Source organism: Diplotaxodon limnothrissa, linkage group LG23 (genome assembly GCF_057381915.1).
Source record: "Diplotaxodon limnothrissa isolate DT_005_m linkage group LG23, D_limnothrissa_male_GT1.1, whole genome shotgun sequence".
In the NCBI taxonomy this organism is placed as follows: Eukaryota; Metazoa; Chordata; class Actinopteri; order Cichliformes; family Cichlidae; genus Diplotaxodon; species Diplotaxodon limnothrissa.
The window spans coordinates 9,818,742-9,837,520 of NC_140617.1; the positions used below are offsets into that span (position 1 = coordinate 9,818,742).

At 41.0% G+C, this 18,779-nt stretch overlaps 1 protein-coding gene across 4 annotated transcripts in view; it reads left to right on the forward strand.

Moving 5' to 3' along the window:
• Window positions 1-18,779, forward strand: part of shroom2a (shroom family member 2a) — a 45,930-nt gene that overhangs the window by 20,031 nt on the left and 7,120 nt on the right. For 3 of the 4 annotated variants that reach the window (XM_085349037.1, XM_085349038.1, XM_085349039.1), the window contains 3 exons: window positions 11,760-11,882; window positions 13,310-15,713; window positions 16,109-16,194. In XM_085349037.1, coding sequence (XP_085205163.1) covers window positions 11,760-11,882; window positions 13,310-15,713; window positions 16,109-16,194 — 2,613 coding nt within the window. Of the gene's footprint in view, window positions 1-9,909; window positions 10,012-10,318; window positions 10,337-11,759; window positions 11,883-13,309; window positions 15,714-16,108; window positions 16,195-18,779 lie in introns of all 4 variants that reach the window. The other variant, XM_085349041.1, reaches the window with a different exon arrangement.

Below are 18,779 nucleotides of genomic sequence, written 5' to 3' on the forward strand. Positions count from 1 at the left end.
AACTACAGCATGCAGTCAAACACTATAATTCTCCCACACACTGCATTTGCATGAGCGCCAACATGTTATTGTTGCTGTTTGTGGAGTCTGAAATACAAAATTAGTCGAGTTTAGTCAAAGTCCTGCATGAAAGTTTCGGATCTTAAGTATTAAGTTGTGCTTTTTTTTATGGCCCACTGAGTTTAGTTTGTTTTTAATTTTATTTCCCTTGTAACTTATGGTTATTTTGGCTTTTATTTGGGTATTATTATTTTTTACTATCTTTTCATTCTTATATAATATGGGCGCTAACTCTCACTTGTTGCCAGCCTTACATGGCCACTTGAGGAACTCTACTTTTTCAGTCATTTTTCTGCATCCGGTTTAGTTAACAATACTGGTCGGAGTCTAAATTGAAATTGCTTGTCTTTGGTAACCTATTTTTCATTCAGATAGCAAATTGTTTAAATTGAAAACAAGACAGTGACATGATACCAGAACGATACGTAATATTGAAATTGTGGTGCTATAAAAAGGTGTGCAAAAGCATTATCAGTGGTACAGTTTTACACTGAATATAAAATAGTTGCATAAAGTATAAAATATAAGCTCAAATGAAGTGCTTATGTATGTTCTTGGTCTTTAGGACTATATAGTAGGGACTGTTAAGAAGTTGTTGTATTGTAATGTTGCTGTTGAAGGTTGTGTCTCTAGAGTAAAGCTCTTGATGAAGAAACTTTTTTTTTTTCCTCCGTGCAGTTCACTTTATTTTGTTTGTTTCTGCAGTTTGGAGCTGTCAGGGTTTCAGTCCCTACAAGGCCCCCTACAGTCTGGACTGGCTTCCTTTCAGGCATTTGCTGTACATGCCACTAACTGTGGAGTGAATCATTAAACTGTACATGCGGCTTGTAGTGCGTTGTGGCATTTGGTTTCCTGCTCTTGGTATTATTACAACGCTACCACAGTCACAAACCAGCCTCGTTATTTTGTACTGAAAGAGACGTCTCCAATACTCAGAATGCGTGTCTGTGTCTGATTCAGATACATGAAGGCTGCGCAGTGTTTCAGTGAACAATCCAGTTATACCTGGAAAAGCTTACTGGCATCAGTGCAAGCATTCAGCGGGGGGTGCAGAGCTTACATTTGCTGGGCTTTGTTTTTCTAAATAAGCCCATGCACTATGTTGGGTATGCAGTGTGCTGAATTGTTGTTGTAAGCAGATTTCTTAAAATTGTTTGTCTCAAGTGAGGAAATGATAGTTTAGATCAGTGATTCATGAAGTGTGATCCGTAGCCTTTTGATGGACCATGAAGGTACTGCAGCAGAGTTCATGCAGTCCCTTAAAAAGTTTTTGAGTAAATTGAAGAAATTAGTGTCTTAAAATCTAATGTATCTTTGAAAAGTGAAGTTACTTGCTTAGCATGCCTGGGAGTATGGCTGTTGGGATGGCATTAAAATTCATAGTACAGGAGATATCAAGATGAAAAACAAATTCAACTAAAGATTAATCATTTTTATGAGCACTCCAATTCTCCAACTATAACTCTGACTTGTTCCTAAAATGCAAATCTTTCATTAAAGCTTTCTGTATTCAAGTGAATAAAATGTCAAAACTACCATGTGGATTTGACAGAGAGAGGTGAAGTGACATAGTATTAATCAAAGACAATGAAGACAACATGTTATCTTTCCAAAAGGGTAATAAATGTTTCCCAGCAAGTAAATTATAGTCAGGGCTGGATTAGGGGACCCTAAACCCTCCCTTAATTACGTTGGAATAGGTCTTGGCTTCTGGGTTTCCCATGATGCACTGAGTGTTTCTTTCACCAAGTGCTTGCTCAGAGTCGGTCAGTCACATTCAGGTGACTGTGATTTGGCATTGTATAAATAAAACTGAATTGAACTGAGTGATCTGAGTGATGTTCTTCTATCTTCTACCTTAAAGAACATCTCTCTGAACATGTTGAGTGTTCAGAGAACACTCAACATGTGGGGTTCCTGTTCCAGAGGGGCATGATTCAACACAAACCATGTCCTTACACAATTACACATTAGCTATTAGTGCCTAAACATGACACTGTAGTTTTTAAGATATACTGACGCAGCAAGTGGATGTGGAATAAGAAAACAAACGAAGCAAGTTGAAACCACTTACTAGGGATTAAAGTGATATCATGCATCCCGAGCTGCTGGTTACTTGAGATGTCACTGATTGTTACAGTGATAACTTCAGGTCTTAAGGTCAGTAACCCTGAGGGGTAAGGTATCTATCTATCTATCTGTAATCTGATCGAACCCGACAACCTTTGTGAAACCAGCCTTGTAATGTAATGTATGGATGTTGTTTTGAGACATAATACTGGGAGGGTCAGCCGTGATGTTTAGATTGTCAGCCTCCGAAAATGAAAAAGGTTTCCAGGTGTTTCTGGTCTCTGGTCAGTGCAGCAGCCGGTGACTTGACAGCTGGTATGCCACTCAGCCCAGGAATGTGCTGGTCATTACGTGCTGCTCACGGTTCACCTCTCTCACCCGAAACATGACTGGTTTGATTGTAGGATTTGCTGAAGAAGGTCTTTGTGAGTGCCTTTTTAGAGACCAAATACAGCCCAACAGTTTACCTGAAAAGTGCAGGTTTGGCAACCTCACCTTTTGTTGTTGTTGTTTTTAATGCTCCATCTTTTCAGGTCACTAACATGTGCTTTCTTGTTACATTTAGGTTTTTAATCGTAGATATTGCAACAAATGTTAATGATATCAGCTGCGTTTGTTAAACCTGTGAAGAACATAATCCCACAGCTGAGCCTCACAATGCAGACCTTGTTCAGATGGATTGTACGCTTGATTGCTTCCCTCACAATAGAAGACTGTGAATTTTATTGCCTTCCTATCAGCTTTAGGGTGCAACCTTTCTTCACTAATCTTCTTGCCTGTCACCAGACCTCTTGCTGGTGGTGCCAGAGCACATTTTTAGTCAGGGGAAAAAAACACACAGGAATTTGTGCTTGCTCTCCATCGCACAAAGTTAAATATTCTTGTAAGAAATTGATTGATTTTTTTAATTTTTTTTGAAGGTGGCATGACAGGTCATTGAAAGTGAAATTGAAATGAAGGAAAATAAGAGTTTAAATGTCTTATAGTTTCCATTAATTTGGGGGGAAACAGCCAACACAGTTATTGGATAGGATTTTTGTTAATTTCCCAACTATTTATTTAAGATGTGTGACATTAGCTCACACACTGCAGGCAATAACCTAATAGAACAAATGACACATCTGCCACTTCTCTACTTCTCAGCATCAGTAGATTCTAGTGCAGAGGTGGGCAACCTTTTTTTTTCCTCATAGGGCCAGACTGACTTGGATACAAGAAGCAAAATGCCAAAGATTGACAAGGCAAAAAAACCCGAGACACACAGTGGTGAAGAGTGTCTACAAATGTCTTCATTTTCTGTGACCCATGTTACTTTACTGTAATTTTGATACCATCACAGAAAAGATCTGTATCAACAAATAAAGAAAACCTCTATTTATGAGCACATGGTACTACAAATACAGCGAAATTAGTGAATTACTTTCCACCAAGATTTTTCATGGGATTTATTTTGTCTGAGACAATCAGATGGTTTAAACATTGAGCCCTATCTTACTTTGAAACTTAAGTTGCTGTTTTTCTGCTTTCCTGTGATAGTGATGGTCCCCATAGTCCACCACCCCCATAGTCAGACAGACTTGAAGTCCACCATGATGGCAGTTTTTGTTCTGTTCTGGAGAGCCTCTGTGAGCTGGAGGGTCACTCTAACCAGAGCCTGCTGCAGGTGGAGATGCCTCCCCAGAAACGTTCTGGCTCTTATTGCTTTATGTTTTGGGTGGCTGACATAGTTTCATTTGCCTTTTAGGTTGTTAGTGTTAGATAAAGATGGTTTGCAAGCCATTTTCAGCCCTTGGGCCATATTTTGCTCTTGTGTGATGTCGTTAATTAGGAACATGCACTGGTAACCTGGATGTTTTCTGATAATTAATGTCAGAAAGGTTTAATTTTAAAGGGCAATATCAACCTGTCAGTGACTTTTCAAAAGAAATTACAACGTAAGGTTTCCTTTTTTTTTTTTGCTTTCTCTGCATTTTGATACCAGGCTCATCTTCAGAAATAATTTTCTAATTTACTTTGACACCAGTTATAAGGCTACACTTAAGAAGAGTAAGAAGCACAATTTAATGCAAAGTCTGTTGTTGTTGCTGATGTTCCTTCCTTAGCCATGCTCTATAATGGAGGCTTTCGGGAAACTGGGTGCCCTCACACCCTAGAGATCAACCTGTTGCCATAGTAATGGTATAAATGCATGTCTGCCTCACAACAGGGGAGATGGGAAGGGAAGAGAAAAGTCCGGCATTTCATCCCATCATTAGCATATTAGCCCTTTGGAGCCAATGAGACGGGGCAAGGTACGGGCTGGCTGTGACAATAGCCCTCCTCCTCCATTTCTGCCCACTCCTGCACCCCCTCTCAGGGGAAAAACCCAAGTAATCCTGAAGGAAATCTCCTCTCTGCTCAGCCTAAATCTATCAGGAGGACTTAGTTTTAGTAATGGCTATTCTGTGTTGAATATTGCACGTGAGCTATCCCTGGCCTGTGAGTTTGGTGGTATGGATGATACCCAGCGGCCTGTGTGCCTCTTTATTTCGGTGCGTCTTTGAAGTGGCATTGGAATGTGGTGCCTGACCAGCACATGGACGCAGCTGGTCCTTCAAACTGATTTCCAGCCTGATATTATAGGAGTATCTTTTAAAAAGCCGATTTCCTTCTTTGTGTCATTTCTGAATTCCTTCGTGCAGATCTTTGGTGAGTGCTAATGAACTTTTATTTAATGATTTATTCGCTTCTTAAATTCAAACCTTTGATTTCAATGTTTGGAGGCTTTTTTTGTCCTGTCACACATCTGGGGCCTCTGTGCTTGTTTTTCTGACCCTAATACTCTGTTATTGTTGTGATTGCTTCTGTCTTATCACTCAGTAAGAGGTCACCCATTATTTTAGGTTAAGCCATGATCAGCAAGACTTAACATTTCAAAACCAGATGCATATTAATCTTTGACTGAAAGGATTTTAGCTCCCAAAAAAAATTTGTGAATAAAGTATTATTAATTAACTGACCATTAGTTGTTAAGCTTTTTGGGGTTTTTTTGCTGGTACTTGTCATTTGAAACTGAATCTAAACTGGTCAGTCAGTAAAAATCTACCCCCCCCCCCCCCCCTCATGCCATCTGATTCACTTTCCAAGCATATCTGTGCTGGTCCAGCTGTAGCCCTGACGATAGGCCTAATAAAACCAGCCTCATTTGCATACCAATAGCAGGCGCCATGTGTGGTTAGCGGCTAGTGCCCCAGAAACATGGACTGATGGGAGATGAGGAAGACCGAGCCCCCGTGTTGGCTTTTCTTTGTCCTCTAAATAGGCCTTAACTCTAATCCACAATTAATTTTGTGGAATCGTCCCACTTTATTGAGCTTCACCTTAAATCTCAATCTATAAAAAGAGTGCAGGGTGCAAAAATAAAAGCTTAGGTTATGAAAATTGTTTTCATGTCTCCGTCTGAAGGAAGTTGCTGTTTGAATCGCTTGCCATCAGACTGCTGAGAGCAAAGTGACTTAAGGGGCAGAAACTATTGACCCCGAGGTTTCTAGCACAGAGTTCAGAACATTATTTTCCAGAGAGCCATACTGGAAGTAGACAAAGTGCAACACATTGAATAAGTGAATTAAAACACGATGGGCATAGTTCTGAAGTGTTAAACTCCATCAGTTGATAGATGGATAATGGATTTTCTAACCCAGGAGGCCTGAGTCCCTGATTCAGCAAACGCGTCCTTTAAAAATGACAGAAAAAGTTTGTTGTCCCCAGAGTTCAGGCAGTACCATCAAAATGTAAAAAAATCATTTTGTTTGGTTTCTCGTGTAATATTTGAGAATATTTTTACCAACTCAAACTTTATTAGTAGCCTACAACTGCATTGCTGAGGAGCACTGAATGATGTTATTCTCACCTATAAAAATATGTTTCAACCAAAAACACATTTTTGTTTAGCGAATTGGCAAAAATTGCAGAATAATGAGAGAAAACAAAAAGCACAGCTGCACAGTTGTTTAGTTTTATTAGAGCCCAGCCAATTCATTGCTGGGTCAGTATTTACAGGTCTATCAATATCAGCGATTATAAAGACTGATAAATGATGTGATCTGTGTCCAGGAAGCATGTTTAACAAACTCTGAGTTAATTAACTCAATTAAGTAACAGTCAGCCGTATCTTCACCATGAGTTAAGCACATGTGAGAGTAGTAGGGCTGAACGATATATCGCATTTGCGATAATATCGCGACATGATCAAGTGCAATTTTCTAACCGCAAAGGCTGCGATTATACTGCGATTATATTATACAATTCATGGGCTGCATCCTCCTGAGGCCGCATTTGTAGACCGATTACGTCACAGCGACGCGCCGAAGGCTGTCCAAATTACTACCATATCCCAGAATTCATAGCGCGGCCCAGCCAAACTCCAGTTTCCAGCAATGGCGGCCGCTACTAAGTTTTAAAATTACTCATACTAATCTTTCTGGGTCACAAAATAAACTTTTAACATATTTTCAGGCGAGAAAGTAGTTGTGTAAACATCAAATATCTGCTCGGTTTATCAAGATATCCCATATTTGCAAAAGTGCTTCGACGTTTTCAGAGGCGTCTGCTACCCACCAGCTCGACAGCTAGCCGGGAGCTCGAGGGTTACTGATGCGGCCGAGAACGGCACAACTCCCGGCACATCATTTTCAGATCACCGCGGAGTTTCGCTGCTCGGGTTAAACGTAATATATAAGTCACTTAGACAACCTAAAAATGTTATTGTTGGGCTTTTTTCAGTGTTTTGTTTGTTCGTGAGTAAATCGGTTTGGCTGAGATTAAAGTTATTAGATTAGATAAAATAAAACTTTATTAATCCCCCGGGTGGGTTCCTCCTTGGTTTTCACACAGCTGACTAAACGTCAAACAGAAAACTTATTAAACAGAAGTATGAGACAGTCGAGAATTTACGCCAGTGTCTGGTTATATTTTAGATAGCAAGAAGCAGACGGCCGAGTTTATTAAACTCCACCGAGACAGCGGTGACGCTAATCAGAACTAGCCTTCTGATTAGCTAATCAGAACTAGCCTTCTGAATCAGAAGGCTAGACCGTCCAATTTCACGCCTTTAAATTTTAAAGGCGTGTTTGTGTGTGTGTTTATACAATTGCTATTATGTTTGCACTTTATGTGTAATGTTACTGACTGCAGAGATCAGTAAGATGTGTGTATTTTTTATTTATTAGTTTTATTTATTTAATATTATTTTTTAATTGAATGACTGTCTAGTAGTTCACAGATGTCGAAAAACTGAGTGTGGTAAAGCCACTGATTTTGTTTATGTATATTTCTGCAATCTGCACATTGTACTGACTTTCATTTTAATGTTTACACCAGGGTTCCTTGTCAGCACTTTATGCTCAGATGTTTGTAAGCTAAAAATAAACTATTGTGTATGTTCAAATATACTGTTGTGATTGAAGAAGTTAAATAAAAATGTCAGTCATCAATTCATGCATCACCTCATGTCATCATAACAGAGGTCTGTCTTCCAGGAAAGAACAGTTTAAAATTAATGTAATATAGTATTGGCCATACTATATGATGTATTGCTTGTCTTTGTTTAATAATACAGAAGACAAAGACCTTAAAAAATAATCGCATATCGCATCGCAATCGCAATATTGGGGCAAAAAATCGCAATTAGATTATTTTCCATAATCGTTCAGCCCTAGAGAGTAGGTAGGGAAAGCTGTCATAAATAGAGCCCTGCTAGAACAGAGCCTTCCAGCAGACCGTATCAGTGCTGACCATAATATAATATGAGGGTTTTTGCTCAACTTGAAATTTCATTAGATGAAACATTTAATTTCTAAATCTAATTATTCAGCTGTAACCTGAGAGGGACAAAATGTAGGTGACAGAAACTGAAGATAAAATCTGGAGAAACTCATCAGACACAGTTTACTGACGGCCCTGTGGTATTAGTTGCTGAGATGGCAACAGCAGCTCGGGGTTGGATTTGCCCTCCCGTCAGGTTTTTTTTATTAGGTAAAAGTTATTTTTGCTACAGGTTATTACCATTTTGTTGTTCCAGTAATTATCCAGTGAGGATAAAAAAGCTTCATGAGATTGAAATAAGAACTATTTCCAATCTGATCCAACATCAGCCTTCACTGATTGATGATGGCTCTCTTACAGCCATACCAGAGATGTTTTAGGAGTGAAGAGTTCAGTAATAGTTTCACATTTAACTGAAAAAATGCAGATTGGCTTTCCAAGTCTTTAATGAATTTAAAGTTTTGTCAGTTAAAGAAGACATGCTGTAAGAAATGTCTAAGCTTGTATATATTTTAAATATTCCATTGTAGTTGTGGGAGGACGAGCTATTTTAAATAAGAATTAAGCCATTATAAATGGGGCCAAATCTGCAGCTTTACTTTAGACTCTGTTACCACGGTAACTGACTCAGAATTAAAGGTAAATCTTTCTGTAACAAAAACCTGAGTTTCCCTCATCTTAGGGTCAACGAGTTGTTAGCTAGACCTGCCTCCCAAAACAGGGTACAGGTTAGATAAAAGTCAGCGAACAACTACAAACAACGACTGTTAAGTTTCTTGTGTCTGAACACATGAAACATAAACGAGTGATAATCAGCCTGTAATATTTTTCGATGCCAAATATCTGCATCGGTCTTAAAAATCTTGAGCATTAGTAACACCGTCTATATCATATAAAGTCACAGTTATCGTGATTCCTCTATTTCAGCTGTTTTGTTATAGGTTGAGTTTAGTGTTTTGGCTCATTTGACACAAATTTCCAGATTGGCGAGAAATGTTGAATTATAAAACCAAACACTCGGTTATTTTAACGACCGCAGGTGTAACTACAAGGTTCTCCTCATTTCCTCGTTCCTGTCAAACTGTGTCAGTTTAACCTCGGTGGGGACAGAGAGGCGGTCTGGGAGGCAGACGACAGCTTGGATTGAGGGGTGAAGAGGCTGATCTGACTGTGTAAGAGATCGTCTGTCCTCTTAAGCGCCCCCACCCCATGCTGGGCTGCTGTTCCCTCACAGACCATATGGCAAAGTCTGAGCTCACCTCAGCTACGCTCACATAATGAGCCTAATGACTGATCAGTGAAACTGCATTTGCTCTGTAATGTACTTTTCTGTCCATCGTGACCAGGTATGACCTCATGCACATGCCCAGACTTTGAGCATGCTCATGCTGTGACAGTGTCATCAGTTTTTGACAAGTAGAGGGCGCTCTAGCACTACATATCAGCAGGCGTCTCCAGAGCTGTAATACACGTTCCTCGGCTGTCCTGCCTATGAGAATACTCAGTGATAAATAATGCCTCCCATTAATTATAATTATATTTTTATATTATTATGATTTTTGGCTTCCACTGACGATTAAAACAATATAATCAAAAAGATAACAGTCTTTTTATAAGTTTCATATATCCACATTAATGGCATTCATTTCTGCCTGTAGGCTTTTGCAGCACAACATAAAAATGCAGTGACTAGAAGGGGAAAAATTACCACAAAAATCAAAGCCTATAATGATAAAAGCATAAATATATTTGACCCTACACAAATTTCCCATATCCATGCCACACCAATGTGTCCATTACAGTTTGTACACATGTAAATAAAAGTTGTAGGTGAAGTAGGGCTGGGGGTCATTTGAAGGTTCAGGATCACTTGTCCTGCTCAGTTTGTGAGACACTGCCCTCTAAGTGTGAGGTTGTCCTGTGTATGCCAGTCGAGCTCTTAGTATGTGTGTATGTGTTCCTCCCCTTGCTGCCCAGGAATATGAAAATGGTGGATATTGTAGCTCAGAAAATGCCCTCAGAGAATGACGTGCTTGTGGCGAGAAGCTTTCTTACGAAGATTTTGCGAAGTTCCATGAGGTACGAACCTGCAGCTTCATTGTAATCCGTAGTGAACATTTTCTTTTCTTCCTCTCCTGTCCTTCATTCCTTTTTGTCTGCCCTGTGCCCATAATCACATAAATCATATATGTAGTGATTTTATTACTGCTCTCATAGAAAGTCTATCTGCACCCATCGGCATGCCTTTCTGTGTTGTGGTTCATTAGATGAATGATGTTCATCCCATTCATACAGCATGCAGTTCATTATCTGCTAGTAACTGATAATACAATTAATGAAACTTTGTTGTTTTTCATGTTTGTTTGATTTGTGACATGGATCTCAGAAAGCAGCACCTAAAAGGGTAGGTTCCTTATAAATATAAATATCTGGTTAATCAGGGAAGTAATAGTTTGACAGACAAGCAGCAGCTCACTCAAGGTGTAGATTCAAACAGAAAAATCACACAGAGCCGATACGTGTAGGAAGAAAACTGAAAATGATGAATACACTCAATGAGAAGGACGACGACATGCATAACAAATGAGAAAGCTGTGATTTTAAGAACAGGCTTAAAGGTTGTTACTGATTCTCTGAGCCTCACCTCTTCAGGCAGGTCGTTCCACGCTGAGGGGTCCTGATGGTCAAAGTTCCATCACCTCTGGATTTAACTGAGCCCAACTCGAGGAACGAAGGCTGCAAAGTGGCTTTTATAGGATATATAACTGCTATATAGTTGTTGTTGTTTTTAAAAAAAAGCAAGCAGGGAGCTGATTGTTTTGGGCAAAACCAGCAAATAGCCAGGGTGCTGCTCTTGGAGGAGAGTGAGTGGCTTTTCATTCATGCCTTGTCAGTCATAGTGGAGGGAGGGTGTTCACTCTATATAAAATCAGTCAGATCTAAAGAAAGTTCCCAAAGAAACACAGTTTGTTTGGGTTTTTTTTTTTGTAAATTAACTTTAGTATATTTAATTAAACTAAACTTTGCCTTCATATAATTAAGATTTCCTGAGTTATAGGTACTCAAAGTACATAGCTTAGGTTGAAATGATACTTTTAAGTTTCCTTTTTTTCCTAATAATTTGTTGAAGAAAACTTCAAAAACCAGGTTTTAGCTTTAGATTGTGACACTTGGAGTGGGTGTAAAATTGATTTTAAGAAAAGCTTGCATGGGGTTTTTTTTTTTGGGGGGGGGGGGTTTAATGTGGATATCTCCTTTACTGAAGGTGGTTTGGGGCCTGTACAGACCCAAACCTTCAAGGACAGAGATGGGCGTACTTCAGGCCTTTTTGCAGAGCTTTAATGACTGAAATTAGTTGGTTCACGATAGTGTAGACACCTATGAATGATTTTTCTTTCCCCAAAAGTGATTTATTTCTGCAACAGCTGCGATTTTTGCTTCACATATTCACATAACCGATTGTCCCTCTTTGATTAGTCACTAAAGTTTTACATAGTGCTCACTCCCGACCATTTTATTATTTAAATTTCAACTCAGGGTGAAGACCATTAAAGGTGTAATGAGTGGTTTCACCTCTGAACAATCAGGCCTGGCTCTCGTGTTTCAGCAGAATGAAAAAAACATATCGCAGCAGAAGTCTGACTCCAGTGTGATTTTAAAAAAAAATCCAACCTTACACAAAATGTGCAATGTTTTTGCTTATTGGGTCACATTAGTGGCTTTAGCAGCATCTTCCAGTTGTAGTGGCTCATTATGTGGAAGCACATACTGTTTTCCATAAGGATTTGGTCTCTAATCCTAGTCTGTGTTTTTTGCCCTCTCTGCAGGAGGAATGAACCTATAAGTAGGCCTCACTCCTGGCACTCCACCAAGTTCAATGAAAGCCAACCAGGGACTGCCAAAACACAGTCTCCACCCGCGGCAGTCTGGCACACTCACTATGATGCAAGGTACCTCAGACTCTGAATGTTGCACATAAGCACTTTTGATCAGCAGTATGTGATTATGTGCTTCGTGTCCTGCAAGCTCTAAATCAAGGGCGTCAAACCCGTTTTTGTTCATGGGCCCAATTGGATCTCAACTGGGCCTGACCAGCAAAACCACTCCAGAAGAAATTTTCCCCACTAAATTTATCTTTCAGTGTTTAAAAGAAACCAAAAAATTAAACTTCAACGAAGAAATTTCACAAACAATCCTTTATAAAGCAAGTAATGAAGCCCCTGAAATGTGCAACCTCATTTACAGAGTGGAGCTATGAGGCAAAAAACCTAAACTGTAAAATATTTCTTTTTTTACTTGGGACTTTGCTTAGTTTTAAATATATTTTAAATGCAAAACAAATACATTAAAAGTAGTAGCTTTGGTGGAAGACACTGGTACAACCCAACATACAAAGAGTTAAGACCAGGCTAAGAGTCTGTCTCATGAGGGCAGCTATGAGTACCTGCCAGCCTGCCTCTGCTGAAGGATGTTTTAAGGTGCCGACAAGGACGAAGAGAGGACCAGACCCGATGACTCACTCACCACAGGAGCCCTCCATGGTGTCAAGGTTTGAGTGACAGAGCCGAAGCTATTACCACCTAAAGATGGTCAAAGATACTGAGAGAATAGGAGACACAGCTGCAGGTAGCAGATAGTCAATCCTTTCACTGGCCCACATACCTTGAAAACCTTGAAAGGTTTGTCTTCTAGATAGATCTTGGTGACAGAAGGCTCTTTTTTAGTGATGTTTGGCTTAAGCCGAACTAAACATCCAGTGAGTGACCTTTCATAGACGTGCTGAACAGAAAGGGCTGCTTTTGATTTGTAACATAAGAAAAAAAAACATGAGCTTCATAGTGAAAATGAACACACGAAGTACCAAATGCTTTCTATCTCAGTTGTTTTTTTTATTATTGGAAATAAAAAAGAAATTAAAATTGGATTAATTTATTTTTGTATTTAGCTTTTGTATTTCAAGCAATAGTCATGATGTAGACCAGTCTCACATTATACCCCTACACCGAAAGGCCAAATACACAATAAGGCAGGGGTGTCAAGCATGTGGTGCAGGAGCCAGAACCAGGCCGCCAAAGTGTCTTTCTTTCATCATGCTACTCTGTGCTGGACCCACCTGAGATTCAATTGGCCTGAATGTAGCAAATGGCTCAAATAATGTATATTTAACAGGTTTTAAGATAAAGTGTTTAATCTGTGTTTACTTGTGTTGTGTCTGTGTTGTTTGGTGTCCAAAAAGCTTATAATTAACTACATCTAAATGTGATAAAACGAACAGGTTACATAGTGGTACAGATTTAGATCCCTTTATTATTAACGGCAAACTTTTACAGCTGAAAAACCAGTTGTTCAAAAATCTGTCATTTCTCTTAACCTCTAGCTCGTCATCGGCCAATCTCTCCACCAGCTGGGAGCAAACAAACCTGCGCAGAGTGTCCGACCAGTTCAGCTCTCACGGCAGCATGGACAGCCTAGAGCATGTGTCACACCCATACGCCGCTGGTCAGCTCTCACACGCCAAATCAAACAACAGCATGGAGCAACTCGGAGGAGGGAAAAGGGACTCGGCCTACAGCTCTTTCTCCACCAGCTCCAGCACGCCGGACTACACCCTCTCAAAAAGCAATGCTGCTTCAACAGAGAACATGGTCTACAAAGTCGGGCAGTGGGAGGGGGGAGGAAAGCACAACAGCAGTGGCAGAAATGGCCACAGCCTGGCTGCAGAGGGAGTCAGACAGGATGACAGGCTCACGTATTTTCAGATGCCAGGCGTCAGCTCAGGCTGCGATGGTCCACAGACCGAGGAACCGGCTGGTTCCCACCATTCAACTTCAAGTAGAACCAGCTTTGGGCCTGTTTGGAACGTCCCCGAGAAAAAGAAAACTGCTTCTTCTTCTCCTCCGCCTCCACCACCACCCACACGCAGTGATAGTTTTGCTGCTACTAAAGTCCATGAAAGAGGGCTGATGATTGCTCACCCCGAAGGAATCGATTCCCACCTGCAATCCAGAGCTTCATGTGAAAATCGCTGTCACAACATTTCCCTGAAGAACGACCATGACAGTTTTTACTTTCAGTCTGAAAAATCCCATCAGGACCAGTTCACTTCAAACAAACGGTATTCCCACTCCAGTGACGTTCGGCAGCCCACCCATGTTAACCAACCTTACCATCAAAGACACCACAGCGAGAAAACCACTTTTCATCCTCAGCCTTGGGCTACTTCTGCACCAAAGCCAAAGAACGTAGGTGGGTACTATTACAGCATGCAGGAGGTATCTGCTAACGGTTCAACACAACACACTGGCCAGAGCCAGAGAAAGAACTTAAGTTCCTCTACAGGCCCTGACCAAAACACAGAGAGCAGCGGGCACAGCCGTTACTACTGTGTGACTACATGCCAGCCCACACAGCCGAACCCTGTGTCTTTGTCAGGAATACCAGAGGACAGGGGCTGTGCGACATATCTGCCACAGACTGGAAATGAGCGAACCTCTCACAGTCCGCTGACGGTTGCTAAAGTGAAGTATCATCTGCCCCAACAGCAGCAGCACTCACACACTAAAGACACCAATGGGTACAGCAAGCACCAAGTCACTAGTGTACATGAAAACCCGGCACTTAAAACGGGCTCAGAAGATTGGGGAGGCCAGAGAGGGCACAATACACAGACAGAAGAGTCTCGGCACAGCAGTCAGTCTGAACAGCGCCGGCTTCTACCACTGCAGCACAGAGAACTGCCCCAAGAAGTCAAGCACGACAGCCAAAAGAGCAACAACATCTCCCCCCAGGCCAACCCCATGCTCCACTCACTGTCTTTGGATGTCGCAGGGCAAGATGATAGAGGAAGAGGCGGTGCAGTTTCTGACGAGTCCACTGAAGCTAAGCAGTTAAAGCGCGAAGACCGCTTTGCCACCACACTGAGAAACGAAATCCAGATGAGAAGAGCAAAGCTGCAGAAAAGTAAAAGTGCGGCTGTCCTCCCCTGGGTTGAGGGTCAGGCTAAAGAAGATCAGGACATCCGGAAGTCCACCGAAAGTACAACTCCAACCTCCTCCTCCAGCTCCTACAAGGACCACCTGAAGGAAGTGCAAGAGAGGGTGCTCAAGGCTACATCTTTCAGGAGGAGAGACCTGGAGCTAGTTTTACCAGAGCACTCTAATGCTGAGGCTTTACCTAACTACCCATCCTCGGCACATGCGCGCAAAGATGTCACGCCTCTGCCAGCTGTCACACAGTCAGCAACGAGCCATTCAGGAGGTCAGGTGACTCGCACTGGTGGTCGAAAGCATTTTCCTGCAGAAAAGAAAGTTAAGTCTTTCTCTGAACCAGACAAAATTCACAAAGTGGGGACGAAAGAGGGTGTCGCTCCAAGTGATAATACAAGCTCCTCATTAGACCAGCAGAAACTCTTTGAAGACGGTAAGAAACCAGGTCTACCTCACCACATGCCCCTTGAGAGCCATATCAAGCGCCAAAGTCGAGAAGCCGCCTCTGTTGGTGCAACAGAAAATGCAATGAAAGGAATCAAAGGTAGAGATTACGCTGAGGAGGCCTTCAGAGTTTCTACACAAAAGCAGTCCATCCAAGACCAGCAAAGACTGGGCACGTTTGCCGAGTATGAGGCCAGCTGGAATACACAGAAGAAACCTTCAGAGAAAAGGGTCTCTGGACGGTACAAGTCAGCTGATAACATACTCGATCCAGGAACCGAGGAGAGAGCCAGAACCACCTGTTCCCATGAGAGGTTCAGATCGTCTCCATCTACAGAAGTCTACGAACAGGTGAGGCATGAAATCTCACGAGGTCCATGATCTCAGAGTAACTTTTGTTAAGATAGAATTATCAATGCACGAAAATGTTTTCGTCATTTTGAAGTCCCTGGTGTGTCAAACCCTCTTGGTGGCCTTTACATCTCATTAAGAGCAAAAGTGCTGACTGAAGGTACAGCGACAAAAGAGAAGCCAAGTCAAATATTAATCCATGTTTATTCTTAGTGGCACACCCTCAACTTAAGCAAGAGAAAGGGGCAACCCTTTCACTGGTGAGAAACCAGGAAGCAGCATCATGAGTTGGTTTGAATAATTATCGAAAGAAAAAGTTAAGCCTCTGGGATACCTGGGAGCCTGTCTGCCGTGGATGTTTGTGCGTAAATGCATTTGTTCGACTTTATTTACAGAAGATTCCAGTTCCTGCAAAGAAGTCAGAGGCAGAGTATTCAGAGCCGGAGAGTAAACCTGCTGAACCACTCAGCTCTGACACATGGTGAGTAAATCCAAAGACGTTATGAAAGAGCGATATCATGGCACTGGATGAATCCTGAATTAAAAGCTGTGTGAGAATTAGGCAACAGCAAAAGTGGTGATAAAGTAGCAACTTCCTGTCGGTGAAAAGGCTTGTTAGAGGTCTTGTTTTGGGTCAAAGGCTGCAATGCATGAATAGTTTTTAATCAGATTTGGCTGTTGATTCTACAACACTGATATTATATGTTTTGTGCTTTTATTTAGATTTTAATGATTTAATTGTTTTCAATTCATTGTTGGTTTCCAGAGTGGGTTTGCTAGTTTCTGTTTGGTCTTTATCGTTTTAATGATGTTTAGTTTTGGTTTACTTTTTTATTATAATCTGGGGAGTTTATTTTTCTGGGGCTGATTTAAGTTGAGAGCAGGTAGTGCAAACACTCGACTCTCAGTCATATAGACCTCCCAGTATCAGGAATGGTCTCCTCTAAGGCCTCCTGAGATTGTCTTGTGTTGACAGATTAGCCCAAACCCATAATATCTTAAGCTAAAGCAGTTATTGTTTAATATTTTTGGTATTTTAGAAGTTTTTTAGTAAGTTAGTTTTTTGGGTTATACTGGGGTACACAACTAATACAGTTAAAACACAGTGATTATCATTTGTGAAATACTCAGTCACTATTTCCATCTCCCTGAACACACATTTTTTAATGTAGTGAAATAACCACACTTAGACGATATAGGCATGCAGGAGTTGTGAAATATTCCCATACTCACACCAAGACTAAATTACACTTTGTGTTATTTTAATGTGTTAGCGCTGCGACAGGTTGCTGACCTGTCCAGGGTGTACCTGCCTCTTGCCCAGTGGTAGCTGTGGTAGGCTCTGCGACCCTAAATTGGATAAGCAGATCAGAGTGAATGGGTGGATGGATGGTGTTATTTTAAATGCGTTACTAATTTTCAAAAAGCTGTATAATGACTGTTTATGCAGATTTTGTGTATCAGTGATCTTTAAAATCATTATTCTAGATAATAAGGCTGCTCAAATAAGGGTCTCGGGGCATTTCAACATGGCTACCAAATGGCAAAACATGCTTCTATAAAGATTTTGGTAAAATGTCATGAAAATATGCCAGCTATGGCATTGGGCTGGTGTTATCTCCACTATACAGCACCAGCAGAACAATTGGTGTTCTTACATGTATTTGCATCAATGCTTATCTCACAGGCTAATGTTGTAAAATTATTATCTTCAGTGAACAATTTAACATTGAATACTTGTTTTGCTCTTGCCGCACCATCTTCGTGTTATTATGCTCATGAGCGTTATCAGTAAAAGAGGGCACAGAGCTTTTGGGGGAACACTGAAGTCTTTATAATCTGTTAACAGTGGCGCTGTCTGGGCGCAGCTGTAACAACATAAGCCGTCTCTCTGGCTGACTATTGTCTCGTTTAGCGGAGGCTTAGCGGTGTAGGCGAGGCATCTGAAAGTGTCCGTGACGGCAATAAAGCATTTCTTCAGCCCTGCATGGGAATATATGAGGGCCCGGAGTGCAGGGGGCCAGCTCGAAGGCATGACATTATCATCGATAAGATCTGCCAGTCTGCATAACTGGTTTTTTTGTCAGTTCCAGCTGTGTGATTCTGAGAATGCAGGACTGTTTGGTGCAACACAAATATCCAGACTGGGATATCTCAGCTATTACAGCTACTGAATTCCACCATGAAATTAATTTGTGCGATTTAAGTACATAATGAACAAAATAAATAACTTGAGCAATCATATTTATGTCCTTTTTCTCTAACTAATCACCTCTGAGTGTGACAGGGACCAGGGGACTGATTTAAGTTATGTATATAGTTAATAAATATATAGACACAAATTTCTCCATTGTAAGTAAGTGTGGAAATATTATGTGTCATACAGTATGTTTATATTTAAGCTTCATAATCCTGCGAAGCTGTCTGTCGATGTCTGTCTGTGTGTTTGCTAAAACGGATTAATGACTGATTAATCTCGCTCCTTGGTGACTGTTTGTGTTGCTGGTGACAGCTGACGAGTTCTCCTTTGATGACTCTGATATATTGTGTAAAATGCTCAAATGTAGCGTCACCTGTTCCACCTGTCCTTCTCTATCAGCAAATCCACTGCTTTGATTGTTTCGTGTTTTTCCACTAGCTACATCCGGCCCGTCGCGTCCTTCCTCAAATGTATGGATGGTAAAACTAAAATATTGTAGTTTAGCTTTAATTATTATAGAAGCTCAAGATGGGATCATTTTAAAAAGGTCAGTCAGTAGTTTTGAAAGGTTTCTCTGATTATTATGATTCAGTTTTGAGCCATGTATGGTGACGTGGGGAGGGTGACTTCATGCTTTGTAACCAGTTATTCAGGAGTCTTTTGTCACTACCTAAACTCTCATGGGGGTGTCGAGTATCCGATGTTGAGCAACCTCTCACGTTTCCATAACAACCACGGATCAGAGGGTGGTATTGTCATTGATAGTCTGCGAGATGACTTAAGTGATCCGTGCTCCACCCAGTTATTGTTACTGATACAAGTGTAAAGAGACACCAACAGGTGCCTTCTGTCACAGAGAGCCGCCA